The following is an 18,310-nucleotide window of genomic DNA, read 5'->3' on the forward strand; positions in this document are numbered from 1 at the left end:
ATTAGCTTGCCTGTGGTCACACAATGAGAGAGTAGATCTGGGATTTGAACCCAGCTTGTGTGGAACTACGCTACATGGTCCTTGAATCATCTATGCCACTGTCCCCTTTCCTTAGTTTGAATCAGTAGTTCTCAACCAGGAGTAACTTTGCTTCCTCCTCCCCCTGTGAACATTTGCAAAGCCTAGAGACAATTTTTGTTATCACAACCAGTGCAAGGAGGATGTCACTGGGATCTGATAGATATGGACCAAGGATGCTGTGGAACAGCCTACAATGAACAGGACAGCTCCCATGACGAAGAATGATCTGGTCCAAGATGCCAATATGCTGAGATTGAGAAATCCTGCTTCATATAATTAGGATATCTCCCTCCTCCTTTTCTCTGTGCCTCCCCTTTGAAGCCTGGGCCAGAAGCAGGAGAATGAATGTCATCCTGGGAAATGGGGCTCAGTGGATGGAAGTAGGGTTTTCTCCCCTCTTCTTCCACGGCTTGCCCCCTCCCCATTCACTGTGCCCTCTACTCCCTCAGGTCCACATCGACACCAAGAGTGCTTCCCAGATGTTTGAGCTGATCCACAAGAAGCTAAAGCACACTGAGGCCTACCCCTACTTGCTATCTGTTCTACACCACTGCCTGCAGATGCCCTGTGAGTAGCCCACATTTGCCACTTCCTCAGCTGGCCTGAGCCTTGGCCTGGGGCAGGTTGAGACAAGGTGTCAGGGCTTCCCTGGGTTGGTGAGTCTGACTGAGTCTGTCTCTGCACATGTCCCCAGGAGGCCTGGCCATAGGACTCAGGCCCTTGTTCTTGCCTCCCTCTTTGGGATCAGGACTTCCACTGTCACCCAGGGGAGAAGCTGTGGACTTGGCCCTGAAGAACGCTAATGTCCTGGTCTACCAAGCAGTAGCTTGATCACTGTAAAGTCAAACAGTTCTGGCTGTCAGCTTATGACAGAGGAGTGATCAGTCATCTTGGGGAGCTCCGAAAAGAAGCTTTGCATTTGGGGGCATAGTACAGATGTAGACTGAGCATGACTTTTTTCAAGGTTTTATCAACCCCCCCATCTAAGCCTTGTGAGCTCCACTTTAACACAGTTGCCCCTGCCTCTGTTTGCAAATATCAGATGTCAGCATCTAAGCTTAGCAGATGCTAAGCTCTTTAAGATCCAGGTGTGTGCAGTGACTGGATAAATTACATATAATCACTAATAGCCACCCCAGCATGCAATTTGAAATGAGCGGTAACTGTATCATTTGGTATTTAAGCTCTTCACAAAATTGAACACTTGGAAGACTACTATGGACAACCATGATGGTCAACCTAGGCAGACTGTCTACTGGTGGTGATGGTGGTGTTGGTTTTCATGGTGATGGTGGCAATAACCACAGTTTACTATGTGCCAGCTCTGGGCCATGCATGATGCAAGGCTCTTTGGCACAGTGTCTCTAAACCTGAAAATGACTTAAAGAGTGCGCATTATTATATCCGATTTATAGTGAATGAACTTGAGGCTGGGTGAGTCTGAACATATGAAGGAATTTTTGTTTCTTTGGGTTCACGGCCTTAGATGAAACATGTTCTACTTCTGTGAGCCAGTGGCCTGGCTTTACCCTGTTTTTCTGGGTGGAGGGTAAATGGAAAACTATGCCACATTGCAATGTCTATGTCAGTGAAGTGATGGAAAGGAAACAGGACACAGTGACCTAGACCAGGAAGCTATCAGTTCTCCAAAGCTCAGTACAGAGATGTTCACGGAAGACATAGGAAGTCCCTGAGAAACCTGACTTCTCTATCAGGTTCTTATGCGCCATGCTCCATGGGCAGTGTCAATGTGTCTCTTCTGCCTCAAAATGGGGCTTTGTTGACATGACCTTCCACCTTGTAAGCATTATGGTTTGACTTTGGAGGTCAGCATTGTCCTGGTTGACCTCCTTTGGTGGTCAGTTGAGACAAAGTACTTGGGATCAAGAACTGAGGAAGAGGAGCTTGTGGCTAGCACATGAAAAGAAAGTCCATGTCCCAACAAACCATGATTACAGAGGATGGGAGTGGGGCCTTGTGAGGTCAGGAACCATACACAAACTTTTGCCTTCACAGTTCAGGGTCACCTTCACTGAGAAGTCTGCCTGGATTCCATTAGCACTTCTCCAACCTATTCTGACTCTCTCTTAGTGCATACCTGTAATGAGTTTCCATTCATCTTTCACTGTAGAACAACAGCATAGATAATCCTAAAACATTTTCTTTTTTTAAATTTCCCTGGAGACTTCATTATTTAGCAGGTAATATTTTGGAGCAGATTTACTTTCTGAAAAGTGCTTTTTTTTAGATAATGGAAAAGGCAATTTGCATTCCCAAGGCATAGGCTACTCAGGGTACCTATAGGGAAGAAAAGCAGCCAGGAACACTTCAGGGAGTAGATAAATGTGTCTAGAGGATTGATACACTCATAGAAAGTCAGTTGCAGATCATTAGGAAATGACTGCATTTGTGAATCTCCATGATCAGCATCTGCATCAGTAGCATTATTGCCTCCCCCATCAGACTGGGAGCTTATGAAGGGAGGGAGAGGGCATGCTTCATCAGCCTGGGCCCAGGCAGTGACTCTAGGGCAGGGCCCCAGGGGATTCCAGGGCTCAGTAAAGTTATGATGCCTGTTGTCCTCACAGACAAGCGGAACGGTGGCTATTTCCAGCAGTGGCAGCTCCTGGACAGGATCCTTCAGCAGATTGTCCTCCAGGATGAGAGGGGTGTGGACCCTGACCTGGCTCCCTTGGAGAACTTCAATGTCAAGAACATCGTCAACATGTGAGCAGTGGCCAGCTCTCACCTGTCTTCCTCCTCCTTCCCTCTCGCTCTCCTGCATGGACTCTCACCAGTGAAACCTCTGCTCCCTCTTGTAAACCAGATGTCTCCAAATGCACCTGTCTAATAGAATCCTCTGATATAATGGAAATATTCCACATCTGCCCCATTTAGACATGGCTGCTGAGCACTTGACATGTGGATAGTGTGACTGAGGAACTGAATTTAAAATTTTATTTCATTTTAATTAAATTCAGATAGCGATATGACGTGTCTAGTGACTACCATATTCAACAGCACAGGTTTATAGGGGTGTACTCAGCTTTTTTTTTTTTTAAGATTTTATTCATTTGAGAGAGAGAGAGTGAGCTAAAGAGAGAGCACAAACTGGGGAGTGGGAGAGGCAGAGGGAGAAACAGACTCCCCACCGAGCAGGGAACCCTATGTGGGGCTCGATCCCAGGACCCTGGGATCATGACCTGAGCAGAAGATAGACGCTTAACCTACTGAGCCACCCAGGTGCCCCTGTACTCAGCTTTTAATGATCCATTGCGTGGAGTAGATAGAGGAAGAATTTAAACTTATTAACAATGGTCTGTGGGCTAAACAATCCTCCAGCTTGCTTTTGTATGACCCATGAGCTAAGAATAGTTTTTACATTTTAAAAGTTTTTAAAAACAAATGAGAATATGTGACAGAGACTGTACCTGGCATATAAAACCTGAAATAGTTATTCTAACCCTTTAGAGAAAGTTTGCTGCTCACTGAAATAGAGCATGGCAATTAACTAAGACTGTTAGACAAGGATGTCAGAGCCTAAGTCTGGCTTATCTTTGACCCTGTGTATTGAGAAATACAGAGAACCAAGTTTAAAGTCACATCAATTATCTGAAGTTATGTTAACACACTAATTTTTAATTTTAAACTTTTACTTAACTTTCTTTTTTAAGTTTTTAATTTCCAGTTAGTTAATATATAGTGTTACTTTAGTTTCAGGTGTGCAATGTAGTGATTCAACAATTCCATACATCACCCGGTGCTCATCATGACAAGTGCATTCCTTAATCCCCACCATCTATATCACCAATCCCTCTGCCCCCCTCCCCTCTGGTACCCATCAGTTCGTCCACTATAGTTAAGAGTCTGTTTCTTGATTTCTCTCTCTCTTTTGCTTTGCTCATTTGATTGGCTTCTTAAATTCCTTCTATGAGTGAAATCATATGGTATTTGTCTTTCTCTGACTGACTTATTTTGCTTAGCTCCATCCATGTCATTGCAAATGGCAAGATTTCATTCTTTTTAGGGCTGCATAATATTCCATTGTATAAATACACCACATCTTCTTTATCCATTCACCAATGGATGGACACTTGGGCTGCTTCCATATCTTGGCTTTTGTAAATAATGCTGCTATAAATGTCCAGTTGCCCTTTAAGGAGATAAATTGGCTCTCAAGTATTCATGGTGTCACATTCCAAAGCCAGGTAGAAAATGATTTTTGAACTATTCATGCTACTGTTTTCATTTGCACAAGTAGTTGGGTATTGATGTAGTTAATCCTACCTGGTATGCTGGACAAGTGCAACTAGCAAAGTAATCAAAATGCAGCTTTATTTCTGATTTTTATTTCTGTTTTCTATTAACTCTTTACACTATTTTTTTTTTTAAAGATTTTATTTATTTATTTGAGACAGAGAGAATGAGAGAGACAGAGAGCACTTGAGGGGGGAGGGTCAGAGGGAGAAGCAGGCTCCCTGCCAAGCAGGGAGCCCGATGCGGGACTCGATCCCAGGGCTCCAGAATCATGACCTGAGCGAAGGCAGTCGCTTAACCAACTGAGCCACCCAGGCGCCCCTCTTTACACTATTTAGTGGGGAAGCTTTTCCTTTGCCAGAGGATGAAAATGCCTCAGGTCCAATGAAGTTTTTGCTTCTTCTTGGGCAATGGAAGTCCTAAGATCATTTTAAGCCATCAACATAGTCTCAAATCTGCAACTAGAAGGACTAGTCTCAGATGTGAACCATGTGAATTCTAGATTTGATGTAGCCTTAAATCTCTCTCTTCCCCGGACTGGGGCTGGAAGGTGCAGTGGGAAGGGCATGTGTGATGACTGGCTTTCTTTCTCTGTTCTGTTTTTCTTCTAACCCATTCTACACACATATCCCCTTCTATTAGCTAACCAGTTTTTAACCCTATCAGAGGCAGTGCAGGGGCAGGAAGGAGAAGGGGAAAAGGTGTTACTTGATCAGATAACTTAGTAAACAGGCTTCCTATTCTCTGGCCTTGGCACAAGGGTAAAGACATGAATTATTTCTGGGAGCTTCTGAAGCTCTTTGTTGCATGCCTCTCACTATAAAACCCTGGTCACTGGCCATTCAAGGCCTTTTTATCCCCTAAGACTGGTTGGTACCATCCCTTCCATCAGCTCCTGATTCACTAGCAATCTAGAGCACGATGGCACAATGTCCAAGTGCCCAATTTTCTGCCAGGTGGACATCTTGGAAAGGACTTAAAATGGCATCAGCCCAATTTCTCCATGATGCTTACATCTGGTCCATGAGAAACTCTTGTGCAATCTCTGTACCAATAAACTCTAGGAGTGCTGGATGGTCCCAGCACAGCACCGCTCTCCCAGTTAATATTTCTTCAGTCTTTGGACCTGCCTGGCCCCAAGTTGGACCCTAGTCCACTATGCCTCCCTCCCAACATCAGAGATGTGGGTCAGAACTCTCTGAGTGGTCTAAAGAAGCTAGTGGATGATGATGAAGGAGGTAGCACCTCCAAGAAGGACAGCAATGGCTCTCTCCAAAGAACTTTCTTCACAAATTATGTCCCCTTCCGTACTCTGTCCCCTCTTTATATCCTTGATGTGATTGAGGAGACCAAGATTCATGGATCTAACTCCCACAATTTCAGAGTTACAAAAACAAACAAACAAAAAACAATTATTGGGATCTCACTTTGGGATTTCATCTCTATTACACTTTGGTGTCTAGGTAATAGCTTAATCCCCATTCCAAGAGTTTGACATGAGTGAGGACTTCCTGTGATTTAGATACATTTCCCTCTTCACCCTCAACATACTCATTCTGTGTTGTGAGATGGGTGATTTCTCTTGCTCTTACACATTGGTCTTTGGAAGCCTAGACCATGGTAGGGTCAATATTTTGATCTCTCTCAGTGCAAAAAACTTATTTTTACAAGGGAGTACAAGTCATCAGACGACTAAAGGAAGCCTGAGATTTAGTTCTAGTTCTACCATTAGTTAAGCTGTTGTCTTCATTTCTGGTCTCAGGAACTTCAACTATATCACAAGGGGTTGGATCATAAGTTATTTAAGGGTCTTTTCAATTTTCACAGTCCACAGAGAGATACATGAGAACTGGGCAGGGCTGGGAACCTGGAGAGACATCTGTAGAGTCAAAATCCTAGCCTCCTTGATGTGGCTGGACAGATTGGAGATCATAGAACGGATATGGGGAATAGGGGGATGATATGTCTTCTGGGAAGTTATGAGCCAACAGTCAACAGACCCTTCCTGTACTCCCCACCAGGCTCATCAATGAGAATGAAGTGAAACAGTGGCGAGACCAGGCAGAGAAGTTCCGGAAAGGTAAGGGGCTCTGCCTAAAGCCACTGCATGCTCTGTACAACCCCTCCCCTTTCCAGCCCAGGACCTATTAGAGGTAGACCCACACAGATTCATATTGTCTCTTCCCATTTCCTCTCCTGTCCCACCTCCATCCCAGAACACATGGAGTTGGTGAGCAAGCTAGAGAGGAAGGAGAGAGAATGTGAGACAAAGACATTGGAGAAGGAAGAGATGATGCGGACACTGAACAAGATGAAGGATAAACTGGCCCGAGAGTCCCAGGAGCTGCGCCAGGCTCGAGGACAAGTGGCAGAGCTGGTAGCCCAACTCAGTGAAATCTCAGTATGTGGACACCTTCCTCTCTTTACATATTGAACTGAGACCTTCAGGATAAAGTGGGAAGAACAGGTGTGGGGAAAGGCTAAGGACCTCAGGATGAAGGAGAAGTTAGAGGAGGACCTCAGGCCAGGATAGAGGGGGACTGTGAGGCTGCAAAGGTGGCTACCTTTGTGTTAATTAGAAAAACCAGTGCCCTTTCCCCTGGGTGACACTGTCCCAGGAAGCACACCCGGGAAAGCAGAGTGCAAGTATGCTTTTGCACACTCCTCCCTGTGCAGCTGGATGCCCTTGTGCAGACAGTAGCCTATACAACCATATGTATTGTTCCTGCTGTTGCATTGTGATAACTATGACTTTGTCCAGTGTTATGCATGTGTGTTTTACCTATGTGTATGTGGCTGTGGTTGTGTCTATGTGTATGTTGGATGTTTGGGATACAGAGAGGAAATGGGGGGGCAAAATGCATGTGGGAGGTGAGAGCAGGATTGGGGTTCTAGTGTAGATGAAGAATAAGAATAAGGAAAGGAATAGTGTGGTGGGGACCTGAAAGGCATCATTGTTGATAGCTTTGTCTTTTCAATTTTTCTGTCTCCCCACAGACAGGACCTGTATCTTCCCCACCTCCCCCTGGGGGCCCACTTACCTTGTCTTCCTCAATGACAACCAATGACCTGCCTCCACCTCCGCCCCCTCTCCCATTTGCCTTCTGTCCTCCACCTCCACCACCACCTCTTCCACTTGGTGGGCCTCCCACTCCCCCCGGTGCCCCACCGTGCTTCGGCATGGGCCTGCCTCTCCCTCCAGACCCCTGCCCCAGCAATGACATCCCACTCAGGAAGAAGTGTGCTCCCCAGCCTTCCCATCCACTGAAGTCCTTCAACTGGGTCAAGCTGAATGAGGTAAGTAACAAAAGATCAGTAGGTCCATTCTCCTATAGTCAGTGCCAGTCAGCCCCATGGAGTGCCTGCCCATTGTTTGTAGATTGCCCCTTCTGGGTTCCTTCTTTGGTGGGGATAAGGGAAAGCATAGTAAATGCAGAAGATGGGATTGCTGATGTCAGACAGCTCACTGTTCACTGGGAAGAACATCTACACTGGCATGTGCTAAGGCTCACATTGGTAAAGCCACCTGCAGACAGAATTTGTATGTGCTGAGGGTTAATGGAGTGATATTGATACTAGAGCATGGACCAAGCAGGGTCACTTTCTAGACAATACAATGGCTGGGCTAGAATTTTAAGGATAGGGTCTATTTGAGGAAAAGGGTGGAAGATATAGGCAAAGAACTTGGACCAAGGTCTAGAGATGGTAAAGATCAGGGCAGTGTGTTCAAAGGACTGAAATGATGAGGCCATGGCAGGGGAGAGGACAGCACCCTTGCCATGAAGAGTTGGATGTCAAGTTGTAGTCATTTTGGCATCCTCCTGAGGGGAAGATAGACACACTGGGTACTTTTCTAGACTGCTCAGCAGTGAGAGGCCCTCATGAATATTATTTACAATAATCACCAATCCCAGGTCCACGTGTAAGATTCGTCTGTTGGACTCTCACGAGCATGGAGTAGAGATAACCTGGGTTGCTTTAGACTGCTAGTAATTTAAGGCCAATTCCAGCCTGGGTCAAGCCCTGCCTCTGGTTCTGTACTAAATCCTATTAGGACCTGTGGCTTTGTTCTTGAGGTTTAACACATACATGGTAACTGAGTTCAATTAGCCTGATCCATACACACACTTCAGTAGCAGCCATGCAGACATCATTTTGGAGCTGGGACTAATGGATGTCCTCTGACCTTGTTGTATGAACCTCTTGGTCTAACTCTTGGGGAATTCATAACTGTACCATTCTATGCTAGCTTAAATGAGCTCAGATGGAGACTCAAGTGGGAAGAGATGTGAGACTGTGAAATAGGTGGCCAGCTATGTGTTAGCTGGCTCTCATAATGGTAGACCAGCTAGCCAGTCAGTCTGAGGGCTGCTTTGTGTAAACTTTTTTGCTGGGGATTGTGATGGGTAATAATAAGAGGTGAAACAAAGCATTGCCCTGTAAGAGCTTTGAATCTGGCAAATTAGGAATTTTGTTCAAGGAAACATCTAGAGATCCTGGGAAGGGATTGAAGGGGAGGTTCTAACCTCTAACTAAACCAGGTTTGGCTCTAATAAACTGTGCAACCTGAATAAATCCCTCACTTTGTACCTCAGTTTGCTCATCTGCGAGATTTCTAAGATTCCTTCTATCTCTGGTTTTATAATCGAGGTGGAAAGACAAAGCATGAATATAGCTCACAGTCTCCTGGGCTTCTGATAACATCTCTAATCTAAGTTGGTAAAATTTTAGAGCCACCTGTTATCAGAATTTTGAACCCACATGGTTGACATTTGTGACAACTGCACTGCACAGCTGCGCCCTGTGTGTCCTTCCCACAGTCATGAGGCAAGCGGACCAACAGCTCTGCAGAACCAGAGGCCACAGGCTGTGTAGAAACGTTCACTGTTCATGATCAGAAATAATATATATACTTCTTTGTGGTAAAAAAAAATTTATCTCCTGTACTTAAAACTTAAAGGGTTTTTTTTTTTTGCTTTCTTTTAAAAAAAGTTTAATTTTTTTTTTATTATACTTGACACAATGTTACATTAGTTTCAGTTGTACAGCATAGTGGTTTTACAACTCTATATGTTATGCTATGGTATGGTATTTCTATTTTTATTTTTTATTTTTTATTTTTTCATTTTTTTATTTTTATTTTTTTAAAGATTTTATTTATTTATTCATGAGAGACAGAGAGAGAGAGAGAGAGAGAGAGGCAGAGGGAGAAGCAGGCTCCCAAGGAGCAGGGAGCCTGATGCGGGACTCGATCCCAGGACCCTGGGATCATGACCTGAGCCGAAGGCAGACGCTTAACCATCTGAGCCACCCAGGCGCCCTCTATTTTTTTTTTTTTTTGAGAAATCTCTATGCTGTCTTCCATAGTGGCTGCACCAGTTTGCATTCCTGCCAACAGCGCACAAGGATTCTCTTTTCTCCACATCCTTACCAACACTTGTTATTTCTTGTCTTTTTGATTTTAGCCATTCTAACAGGTGTAAGGTGATATCTCACTGTGGTTTTAATTTGTATTTTCCTGATGATGTTGAGCATCTTTTCATTTGTCTGTTGGCCATCTATATGTCTTTTTTGGAAAAAATGCATAGTTAGGTCCTCTGCTCATTTTTTAATTGGATTATTTAGGGTTTTTTTTTTTTTGGTGTTGAGTTGTGTAAATTCTTTATATATTTTAGATATTAAGCCTTTTACTGAATATATAATTTGCAGATATCTTCTCCCATTCAGTAGGTTGCCTTTTTGCATAACTGAAAAATTTTAAAAGGTAATGAAAAGTTGATTAGGCACCTCAACAATTAAGGAAAACAGACAAGGCAACTAATATTTTTGCAACATTCTCATCAAATAGAGCTTTGTACTTAGGATTTTTTCTGGGGTCTAGTAATAATAAAATCTATATAAATTCCTCAGGGACCCAAAGCAGGCCAGAGTTTCATTCCTGGACTGGAAAGTACAGGTCTGATGGAATGCGTAATGGGGAGGATTCACAGGAGTTGTAGACATTTCTCAGCAGGGGTGGGTGGGCGGGATTGAATTATATTTGTGGACCTATTAGCCCACTCCCAAGCTTTTAATCATGTGACCAGGAGTTATTTAATCATTTGGGCATCAGGTTCCTGTTCTATAAAATGGGGGTAATTATGGCATCTATATCGAATGATCATTGTGAGGATTAATTGACATATGAAGTGTTTGGAACAGTGACTAACACAGAAATTCGTAATAATATTAGGTGAGTTATTAGTGGCACAACCATGAATGCCTTAAGTGTGTTATCTCACCTAATCCTTCAACTCAGTAAGCAAGCATCACTGAGACCCTGCTTTCTTTTATGTGAAATGAGAAGAGAATAGCACCCCTCTATTTGCCAACAGTCCCACATAGTGATGAGGCTGGGAGTGCAAGCTAGCTTGCTCTGTTGGACTCCAAATGCTCAGTGAGAGAAACACAATAAAAAGTGTTTTGGAGAAAGATTTCTCTGTCATATAAAGGGTGTCTCTAGAGGGCAGAAGTCCCAGGGATCTAGACTGGTGGTGATGAGGTTTTGGCCAGAGTGATACAAAAATTAAAGTCAGGGATCATTCTGCACGGTGGGCACAACAGGGCAACTTGGTGAAGTGTAGGATGTGGAGAATACTAGGAAATGGATTATGGCTCCAGAGCACGCTCAGCTATACCTCCACAAAGGGCTTCGTATGGGGATGGGGTGGCATTTGGCAAGAACGGTGGGAGAGCTGGGCACTCAGTCCATTCTCTCAGGGGAAACTCTCCCTAGTGTTAACCATCCAGCTCTTGCATTCCAGCCCTTTCTTAGCCCAGCCTCACTGGGAGTAAAGAACAGTGGCAAGCTTTACCTGTGTGGGATTTCCCATGGAGCCCACCTCCACCCCAGGTCTAGACTCAGATGGGAACCACTGACAGTTTTCCTTCCCTGCTCTCCTGTTCAGTTCCCCCTCCCGTCTTCTCTCTGCCTCCCACACCCCATTCCAGGGGCCTGGCTTCTTTCCCCTGTCCCCTTCCCCTACTCCACGCGTGCTCCTGTGTATACACACACACACGCACACACACACACAGTGGTTGTTTCTGCCATGAAAAGAATGTGTCTGTGTTGGGTTTGGCCAGTTGCCTGTATCCCTTGCTGCTCTGAGCTTCCCAGCCCGGCATTCCACAAGAGGGTCCCTGGCCTTAGAAAGGCCACAGGAATGTCCCCGCCCCACCCCCCTGCTCTGGCCTAGCCTCCCCTTTCCAGAGTTTAAGAAAATAAAAGTGAGTGAAAGGTATGTTTCTCTCTCTAAGCCTTGCTGAGGGGGAGATGGAGGGAGGAGGGGGTGGTGGCCTTAGGAAGGTTCCCCAGGCTGCCCTCTAGGCAGAGGAGGGAGGGAGATTCCATTTTAAAGGACAGCAAAGCTCAGAATGAGGCAAGGACTCCTGGGAGGACAGAAGTGAGTACCCTGAAGAGGCTGTGCTCTCTGCCCTCTGAGCAATGGCTCAAGGTGCTGTAAGACCACTGGGGTGTTCTTGGCTTTGCTGAAGGAGCCTCTCCCTGGAGTGGGGGTTCAGTGTCAGGGTCCCACACAGAGGTGGGGGCAGTGCTTAGGTGGAGAAGCCTTGGAATGTAAACCCTTGGACTCATCCCAACCATGAGGGATAAGCCACTTTCCCTGGGTCTGACCAACAGGAAGTTGTGGCAGTCTTGTTGGCCTGAACAGTCACTCTAGGGGCCAGGAATGTTCCAGGCTTTGGCATTTGTCCACTTTCTGGGAATCTGGGAAAGTGGGAGGAAGACCCCGTGGGAGACAAAATGACAATCTCAGATACAGGAAATATAGTGCGCACTGAGGATTTGAGGATCTCAAATATGTGTGGGCACTATTCCTTGCAGTGACTCTAGCCAACCCTGACATTTAGGGAATGTGCCCTGAGAACACTGGTTTGGTTTTGTTTTTCAGGAAGGAGTTTCATACCCTCTTTCATACTTGCCTACCCATCACTCTTGCCCTCCATTTGATTTCTGGAGCACACATCTATGTGGCCCCATGAGAAAGGGAGGACAAGGAGCTTATCTCTGGCCTCTGCCCTGGAACAATGTATTGAAGGTTTGGGGGAGATGAATTGACCCCTTTCTGAAGGCCTGAAAGCCTGACTATTGTAGTTTGTGCAGCTGGGAACAGGTGGAGTTAGGGAGGCATTGGACCTGTCCATCATGAAGGAGTTGAGTCGAACAATGGGTCTTCTCCCTGTCCTGAATCTTAGGAACGTGTCCCTGGTACCGTATGGAATGAGATTGATGACATGCAGGTATTTCGGATTCTGGACCTAGAGGACTTTGAAAAAATGTTTTCAGCTTATCAGAGGCACCAGGTAAGACCTTTCCCTGCCCCCATCTTCTTGGGTCTTGACTTCCAGTTTTGACTTCACCTGTGCCCCTTGAACCCAACCCTCAACCTCTTCTTTCTCCCTCCCTTCCTCCCAGGTATACTGAATGATTTTATTCCTTATTAGGTACCATGCTTGGCCAGGTACATGGATCAGAATTATAGGTATGCAGTGCAGTAGGGGAAATATCCTGTTGTACTCCAGTTCTGGCACACAGTTGTGTGTATTTACACACTGAATGATGAATAGCATTTTGTCTATTTGTCCTTCATCTTGGAGCACTGGAGGTGGAGTCACAGCCCTGGCCACTGTTGACCTCTGTTCTCTCTTTGACCCCAGGATCTAGAGACTACACCTAGCAGGCATGATAAATTTCAAACTGCTTTCTCCACCATACTCTCCCAACACCCCCACAAGTCAGTTAGCCGACGATGTCAATGTTTCTAGGAAGATGGAGCTGCTCCAGGTCTTATTAGGGGGTTAAGGTTGGGTCTGGGCCTGGGCAGGGCTGGGAGAGCCCTGGGCTTTGCTCTGCAGACACTGCTTACAGATGGCTGGCCAGTCAGCCTGCTCTTCCAGCAGCAGTAGGAGGAGTGGGAGGGTGGCAGAACGCAGGGCATTCCCAAGGCAGTGCCAGTGGGGATTGCCAAACATGCTGATTCTCATACCTCATCCTCGCATGAATGTGAGTCGACAGATGAGTCGGGGCCGAGGAATCTGCACTGTAGCTAGCACATCTGGGGTCCCTGCCCCCACGTCCAGTTTGGACATTCCCAGCCTCGAGGCTCTAGAGTGCGTTCTCTCTGGTCTCCCTCTGAGGGTCGTTTCTTTTCCACACTGTGCCACTTTCTCCAGTCCCCTCTGCTGAGCCCAGGGTGCCAGCACTTGAGGATACCCCAGGTGCCAGTGAGTGGGATCTGCATCTTCCTGGGCCCTGGGTAGCAGCTGCATGTTGTGGCTGGGCTCCCCACTGCTTTCTGCCAAGTTCAGGCCTGTAGACAATCCTTCCTGAGGGCACATGAGACTCCTCTTAGGAGCTTAGCCAAAGGGGCAGAGTTGGGGCGGGGCTCTGATCCTGACTTGGGATTCTAGAAAAAACAGATGATTGTTACTTAATTTAAATGTAGGTGCTCAAGGTATCTGATTCTTTACCCTAATTCCAGGCAACATTTTTAGCCTCTGCCCATATCAGGCTGGCATGGCTGCCGGCAGCAGCTGTGGCCTAACAGGAGTGGGAAGGGGCTCTTCTGAGTCCTTGGTGCTCCTATGCACTGATGCTCCCAAGTGGGATGGAGGGAGCATGTGCAAGGGGTGTATCAGGCATGGTCAATCACACACCTCCCCCTAGTTGGAAAGTCTTTCTCTTGGCCAGGGTTCCAGGCCACCCCACCCAGTCTCTGTGCCCTGAGGTGGGGCTAGGATGGGATCCAGTGGGGAAAGAGGGGTTATGGGGTTTAGAACAGACTGGGTTTGGGGCCTCTCAGTTTGGTGACTGGAAAAGTGTTAAGGTGGAAAGTCCCCTTTGTCCCCTGACTCCTCTGTTAACCCCCTATTTCGGGGCTGGGCTCAACCAGACTATTGTCACTTGGTGAATCTCCCAGCCTCAGGCTGAATTCACAGCAGCAGAGCTTGAAAGATCCCAGAGGCTGTGTGGCCCTGGTCCCTGGTGACCTCCTCTTCCTATCTTAGGTCCCAGGGTGCATGTTTTGGTGGGGAGGGGGGTCCTATGAGCTGTGGTCTTTCCTCTATGTCCTATGCAGCTCCTGAGTTAGTGACTTCAACTCCATCAGGGTCCGAAAGGAAGAACTGGGTGTGGGCTCTGTCCCCTTAGCTCCCTTGGAAATCAAAAGACAAAGGGAAAGGGGTGAAATTCAGGGACACCTGCTTTCATTTGCCTCAATGAATGCAACTTCTGCATGTTTCTGGCCCCTTCTGGTTATATCTCCTCTTCTGTTTAGAAAGATGAAGTTATCCAGCAGAGAGAAATGCTCTCTGCCCTCTGGGCAGTTTCCCAACAGAGAAGAGGGAAGAATAGCAGCCAAGGCCTGGGGTTGGGAAGCTTGGGGGCCGGGCCTGCCCCAACTGGGGAGTGGTGGTCCCACTGGGCCCAGGGCAGGCAGGGGACCTGCCTACTCCCCACTTTGTGGCTTCTCCGTGAGTGCATGTCTGCTAGAAGCACCTCCTGTCCAGGGCTAATTGTTAGTCTCCATCTCCAACCATGTGGGTCTCATTGGGATGGGGTAGACAGAGTAAATGCTCAGGGGTCTCCATGTCTCTCCTACTGTCCCTGGGGTCCCTGAACCTCTTGGCTAACGTTGTGCATGTTTAATTCTCTGTTGGCTGTGGCTGCTACCTGCCTAGGAGCTGATAACTAATCCTTCTCAGCAGGTGAGTCACTCTTGGGGCTCTGGACACTCTAACTTCTAACCACTGTCCTGGGCTGCTACCTTGTACTGGTCAAAAGAGAGGGCTTTTTCATTCTGCCTTCTATCTTTATGACCCATCCCTATAAGCAACACAGGAAAGGGTTCCTAAAGAGAAAGCAGAAATGTAGAGGAGGGAAGTAATTCAAACAGACCCCTACCAGCAATGGAGGTGAATGTCTACTGGATTAAGGAGAAAGCTTCTAGGTCTTTTGTCTTATCTACCTGGCCCAAGGCAAGGCCATCCTGTAAGACTGCATAGGCTGGGCACTGCACAATCCCAAGGGTACAATTCACAAGGATAATGATGTGAATGGCAGCCTCTGGAATTGTGCAATATAGAGCATGTGCTTGGAGGGATGTCCCAGGGTAAAAACTAGTTTCCTGTCTACCTCACCAAGGACCCAAGAGAAGGGAAGGAATCTGATTTTGAGGGAATCTGCTGTTGGAACCCCAGTGAAGATAATTCTTCATGGAATTCTGCCTCAGTTTCCTCACCTCAGGAGTTGTAGATGCCCTCTACTCTGGGCACATGGGCTGTGCTTGAAGTCCCCAGGAGTCCAGGAACTGTAGCCTGATGGGGATTTCGGACCAGCTTCTCATCATAAGCTTGGGGAAGCTCTCTGGGTAGGGTGGTGGAGTGAGGGCTGATTCTCTGGGATGCTGGAGATCATAACAGCGCCCAAAGCCATAGGGATCAGTTCCCCCACTGGAACAGTTCCTTCTCTAGTTTGCCCAGAAAGGGCAGTCTTTAAAAAAGGGGGCTCTTTATTGCCCCCAACCCATTCTAGCCCATGGTAAAGTCCCAGATGCCTCCTAGTAGAGATGGTTATTAACCACCTTCCTCTCTCTCTCTCTCCTGTCTTTTTCTTTCTGTCTTTCTTCCCCTCACACCAGAAACATCCCCTGGTTGGTGTGTGATTGGCTCCTGGAGGGTGGGCAAGGAGTGGATTGGGGAACACACGCATACCTCAACCTTTTTATTTGGCTTGTTGGTTTCAGAAAGAGCTGGGCTCCACGGAGGACATCTACCTGGCCTCCCGCAAGGTCAAAGAGCTATCAGTCATTGACGGCCGAAGGGCACAGAACTGCATCATCCTTCTCTCTAAGTATGTGCTTGTCCTGCCTTGTTAGTCCCTGGTGGGAGGGATGAACGTCCCTCCCACAAGGAATAGAGCCCTGAGAGGGCTAGAGCAAAAACCTACAGTGGAACTGAATGTCTGGGGCACAGGGGTGGCAGAGGAATGGCTGACAGCAGTCTCTTCACTTCCCCTGCTGTGCCCTGGGAATGGTAGGAGACCACTGATCTAGAACCCTCTCTTGGGACCCCATGTTCAGCAGTAGTGTGGGGCTCTGCAGACAGGAAACTGCCCCTGTCACGACATCCCTGACCAGCCTGGTCATCATCTGGCAACAGAATTGCTCTAAGCCCATGGAGGGCCCCACTAGGCTTAGGCCACAGAGCAGCATGATCTCAGCCCCCAAGCATTTCCCACGGCTGCAGAACAAACAGGGCAGTATCTGTGCTAACAGCACCACTTCTGTGCAAGGCCTCCCGCCTGAGCCAGGGTCAGAGGGCACCACAACCCATACTATTCTTAGTGCTGCCCTAGCCATCTCTGGGACATCCATTCCCCTTTCTTCCCCCAGGCCCCAGGCCTCAGTTTCTCTCTCTTGAAGGTGAGGGAGAGTTCTGTATCTCCAGGGATCCAAGTGGTGTGCATCTGGAGGGGATAGGGAAGGGCTGTGTGTGTGTGTGGAGAGGGGTGGCTTGTCCCTCACCCAGACAGCAAGACGTATGGGAACAGCTGTGTGGGAGCTGAGGTGCTACCAGAAGACTGAGAGCTATTCTGTCTTCTGACAATGAAGGAAGCAGGAAACAGCCCCCTTCATGGCCTGCTGATATTCCCATCCTCCCATGGAGATGCAGTAGATATTTTAGGCATAAGGAGGAGAAGGATCAGAAACCTTTACCCTGTCTCTCTGTCTACACTTTTCAAATGTCCCTATCAGTTATGACAGAGACTCAAGCAAGACACCAGATTCAAGTCTATATTTAGAGACTAAAATATCTCATTATTTGGTTTATGGAGTGAACCATAGGAGTTTAGGGGAAGTAAGGGGGGAGCACTAAGGAATATATTCCCATGTTCACATGAGGGAGAGAACGCAGGGGAGGAGAAGGGCTGGGGTCTGTCCTGAGCAGAGGGGCCAGGCTCAAGGGGCAGTGTTTTGCCTTAGGTTGAAGCTTTCTAATGAGGAGATCCGGCAGGCCATCTTGAAGATGGATGAACAGGAGGACCTTGCTAAGGACATGCTGGAGCAGGTGAGGCCCCTGGTGGGGAGGGGATGGGAGCTGAAACTAGGGGGAAGCTGCATCCCTTCCTGCCCCCAGAGAGGCCAAGACTCTTAGGTCAAGGAGAAATCAGGCTGGAGGATGAGGAGTTGGGTAGAGGTTTATAGAATCTCCCTGGACCAGCCTTTCTGAGGGGAGGCTAGGAAAGGCTGCATATTTTCCAGGGGATTGAGGTCCTTGACAGGAGATATGAGCTATGATCCCCCCCTTGGGTCTCAAGGTAAAGTCAGAGTGACCCATAGTCATATATTCCCCCAATCTCTTCCACCTCAATTTATTGGATCCTTCAAGAGAAACCTAGAAGGCATGAAACAAAACCACCATCAGTTGGACCTCATTAGAATTAAGAACTCTGTTCATCAAAGGGTACCAATACTAGAGTGAAAAGATAAGCCAAACCTTAGAAGACATTTGCTTTATGTACATCTAGCAAAGATCTCCTATTCAGAATAGAGAGCTCTCAAATCCAAGAATGAAGATGACAAACAGCTCCACTTGAAAATGAGCAGAAGCCTTGAACGTGTATTTCATGAAAGAGAATTTCCAAGTGGCTCGACACTCTTAGTCATCAGAGAAATACAGTAAATCACACTGAGGCAGAACCACACACCCACTGGAATAGCTAAAATTGAAAAGACTGACAATGCCAAATGTTGGCAAGAACATGAAGCAACTGGAATTCTCATTGGGTACAATAATTTGGAAAACAATTTGGCAGTACGCACAAAGGCTAAACCTACCCTACTGCCCAGCAGTCCCACTGCTAGATACAGATAAATGAGTGCAAACATTGACTATAAAAGATATATGCAAGAAT

The 18,310-nt window shown here is 46.9% G+C and overlaps 1 protein-coding gene across 3 annotated transcripts in view; it reads left to right on the top strand.

The window, feature by feature from the left end:
- Nucleotides 1-18,310, top strand: part of DAAM2 (dishevelled associated activator of morphogenesis 2) — a 125,662-nt gene that overhangs the window by 87,403 nt on the left and 19,949 nt on the right. For 2 of the 3 annotated variants that reach the window (XM_064597575.1, XM_064597576.1), the window contains exons 10-18: nucleotides 531-648; nucleotides 2,670-2,808; nucleotides 6,360-6,418; nucleotides 6,555-6,739; nucleotides 7,336-7,635; nucleotides 12,592-12,699; nucleotides 15,076-15,102; nucleotides 16,140-16,246; nucleotides 17,379-17,463. In XM_064597575.1, coding sequence (XP_064453645.1) covers nucleotides 531-648; nucleotides 2,670-2,808; nucleotides 6,360-6,418; nucleotides 6,555-6,739; nucleotides 7,336-7,635; nucleotides 12,592-12,699; nucleotides 15,076-15,102; nucleotides 16,140-16,246; nucleotides 17,379-17,463 — 1,128 coding nt within the window. The remainder of the gene's footprint in view (nucleotides 1-530; nucleotides 649-2,669; nucleotides 2,809-6,359; nucleotides 6,419-6,554; nucleotides 6,740-7,335; nucleotides 7,636-12,591; nucleotides 12,700-15,075; nucleotides 15,103-16,139; nucleotides 16,247-17,378; nucleotides 17,464-18,310) is intronic. The other variant, XM_045866832.3, reaches the window with a different exon arrangement.

This window comes from Mirounga angustirostris, unplaced genomic scaffold (assembly GCF_029215605.1).
Source record: "Mirounga angustirostris isolate CCGP_5_RB_7025 unplaced genomic scaffold, mMirAng1.0.hap1 SCAF_8, whole genome shotgun sequence".
In the NCBI taxonomy this organism is placed as follows: domain Eukaryota; kingdom Metazoa; phylum Chordata; class Mammalia; order Carnivora; family Phocidae; genus Mirounga; species Mirounga angustirostris.